At 43.3% G+C, this 2,957-nt stretch overlaps 1 protein-coding gene across 1 annotated transcript; it reads right to left on the reverse strand.

Annotated features, from left to right (window-relative positions):
* LOC131148086 (uncharacterized) lies at positions 1-2,957 on the reverse strand. Its single transcript, XM_058097822.1, has 5 exons — positions 2,768-2,957; positions 2,093-2,312; positions 1,247-1,490; positions 218-388; positions 1-21 (listed from the first exon to the last, which is right to left on the reverse strand). The coding sequence occupies exons 1-5, from the start codon at positions 2,955-2,957 to the stop codon at positions 1-3; spliced, it is 846 nt and encodes a 281-aa protein (XP_057953805.1).

Raw genomic sequence — 2,957 nt, forward strand, 5'->3', positions numbered from 1 at the left:
TCAATAATAAGCTAAGAATTCCTAAAAAGATTTAAAAGAAAATTTTTAAAAACCAATTCACCCCGCTCTTGGGACTACATCTTAGTTTTCAACATTTCAGACATTGTTCCATGAATCTGGAAATCTCTCTCTTCATGTTACTCCACCAGAAGGATTCTCGTAGATCTCTATACATTTTCATATTTCCCGGATGAACAGTATAGAGAAAGCGATGAACCTCCTCCAATATCGTCTTTTTAATCTCTGCGTCATTAGGTACACAAAGCCTAGCATGAAATCTGAGAACTCCATCTGCTGAAACATTGAAATCTGGTTGCTGCTCACTCCGTATTTTCTCCACAATTTCCATCAACTCCGCATCTTTCATCTGAGCGGCTTTTATTTTCTCCTGTAAGGTTGGCCAAATAATCAAATTGGCCATGATTGCCAGTGTATCCCCGCCCACTATCTCTACACCCAACCTCTCCAGGTCCATTTTAATCTAATGTTGTGCCACAATCGCTGAAACTAACGCACCCATCGACTTCCGACTCAAAGCATCAGTTACCGCATTTGCCTTTCCTGAGTGGTAACTAATGGAAAGGTAATTAATGGTATAGTCATAGTCCTTAATCAACTCAAGTCATCTTTTATGCCTCATATTCATTTCCTTATGGGTAAAGAAGTATTTAAGACTTTTGTGATCCATAAAGATCTCGCACTTTTCACCGTATAGGTAGTGCCTCCAGGTCTTTAATGCATAAACTACTGCTGCCAGCTCTAAGTCGTGCGTAAGATAGTTCTTCTCGTACTCCTTAAGTTGGTGAGAAGAGCACACGATAACCTTTCCCTACTGCATCAAGACACACCTGAGTCCTTTCTGAGATGCATCACTGTAAATCACAAAACCATCATCCCTTGATGGAATGGTCAACACTGGGGCAGTGACTAGTCATTGCTTCAATTTCTGAAAACTCTGCTCACACTTCCTAGTCCACTCAAACTTACTATTCTTCCTCGTAAGCTATGTCAGAGGACCCGATTGCCTGGAGAAACCTTCGATGAACCGGCAATAACACTCTGCCAAACCCAATGAACTTCTAATCTCATGCAAGTTCTTCAGTCTCACCCAATCAACTACTGCCTATACTTTGCTCGGGTCCACTAAAATCCCTTCCCTGGACACTACATGTCCCATAAATGCAACTTGTTATAGTAGGAACTCGCATTTCTTAAATTTAGCAAATAACTTCTTCTCTCTGAGTACCTGAAGTACTAGCCTCAAATAAGATTCATGCTCTATAGGACTCCTCGAATAGATCATGATGTCATCAATGAACACCACCATGAATTGATCTAAGTACTCGTAGAACACCCTATTCATTAAGTCCACGAACGCTGCAGGCGCATTCGTCAAACCGAATGGCATAACCAGAAATTCGTAATGGCCATATCGAGCTCGGAAAGCTATCTTCAATACATCCTTTGATTTCACCTTCAACTGATGATACCTGGATCCCAGATCGATATTAGAGAAAACCTAAGTTCCCTTCTACTGGTCAAACAGGTCGTCGATATGAGGTAACTAGTACTTATTCTTTACTATCACCTTATTAATCTCCCTATAGTCGATGCACATCCTCATCGACCCATCATTCTTCTTTACGAACAACACCAGCACTCCTCAGGATGATACACTCGATCTAATAAAACATTTGTCCAGAAGTTCTTGTAGCTACTCCTTTAGCTCCTTTAGTTCATCCGGAGTCATTTGGTATGGAGCTTTAGAAATTGGCACTGTCCCTAGAGTTAACTCAATGGGTAATTTCACCTCACAATCTAAAGGTAATCTCGGTAAGTCCTTAGGAAACACATCTAAAAACTCCCTTATCACTGGGATATCCTCCAGCTCCAGTCCTTCCTTTGGTGCTTCTTTTACAAATGCAAGATATCCCTGGCAACCCTCTCGAAGTAGTCTCCTTGCCTACATCGCTGAAGGATCTATGGTGCAGATCGAACACACGACCCTATGAATTTAAACACTTGCTCCCCTGGTGGTATGAATACTACCTCCTTTCTGTGGCAATTAATACTCGCATAGCTAGATGCTTGCCAATTCATCCCCAAAATAATGTCGAATCCATGCATATCGAAAACGATTAGACTAGTAGGTAGCCTCTCCCCCTGAATCTCCACTGGTTGATCCCTGATCACCTTGTTACACACCACCATTGACCCTGTCGGTGTGATCACAGCTAACTCGGCAACTAACAGTTGTGTTTCTACCCGGAACAGTTTAATAAATCCCCAAGACATAAAAGAGTGCATCGCACCTAAATCGAACAGCACAATAGCTTTATTTGAAAGCATATAAATGTTACCTTTAACTACATCTCCTGCATGCTCAGTGTCACCCGGAGTCATAGAATACACCTGCGCTTGGGCAGTGCCCTTCTGGTGACCACCTCGGGGTGCCTTGTTACCTCCCTCATACTACTATTGTGGAGGTGTGCAGTTCAATGTTGCACGATAGTCCCGGAACAGATGTCCTGCCCCACCACACTGGTAACAGCTAGCTAATCCAACCCTACACTCGCCGCAATGCCTTTTATGGTATCTAGGACAGGTAAAATGCTACGAATTCCCCTGAGGGGCTCGAGATCCCATCTCCCATTGCTGGCCCGTAAAATTACTAGGTCGCCTACATGAACCCTAGTTGGTGCTAGATTGAAAACCTTGAGGCAAGGGCCTTTTCTTCTGATTTGCGCTCTCTCTCCCTTTTGAATACTGGTCTCGACTGCCATGGCCCTATCCGACAGCACAGAGAAACTCTGAGTCAATAACGCCACCACTTGTGTGCGTATACCCTGCATCAAACCTCTCTCAAACATCCGAGCCTTCTTTAGCTCATCTGGGACCATATGCGAAGTGAAACGAGATAGCTCCACAAACCTGGCCACATACTGTTGCACAGTCAT

Source organism: Malania oleifera, chromosome 2 (genome assembly GCF_029873635.1).
Source record: "Malania oleifera isolate guangnan ecotype guangnan chromosome 2, ASM2987363v1, whole genome shotgun sequence".
Classification (NCBI taxonomy): domain Eukaryota; kingdom Viridiplantae; phylum Streptophyta; class Magnoliopsida; order Santalales; family Ximeniaceae; genus Malania; species Malania oleifera.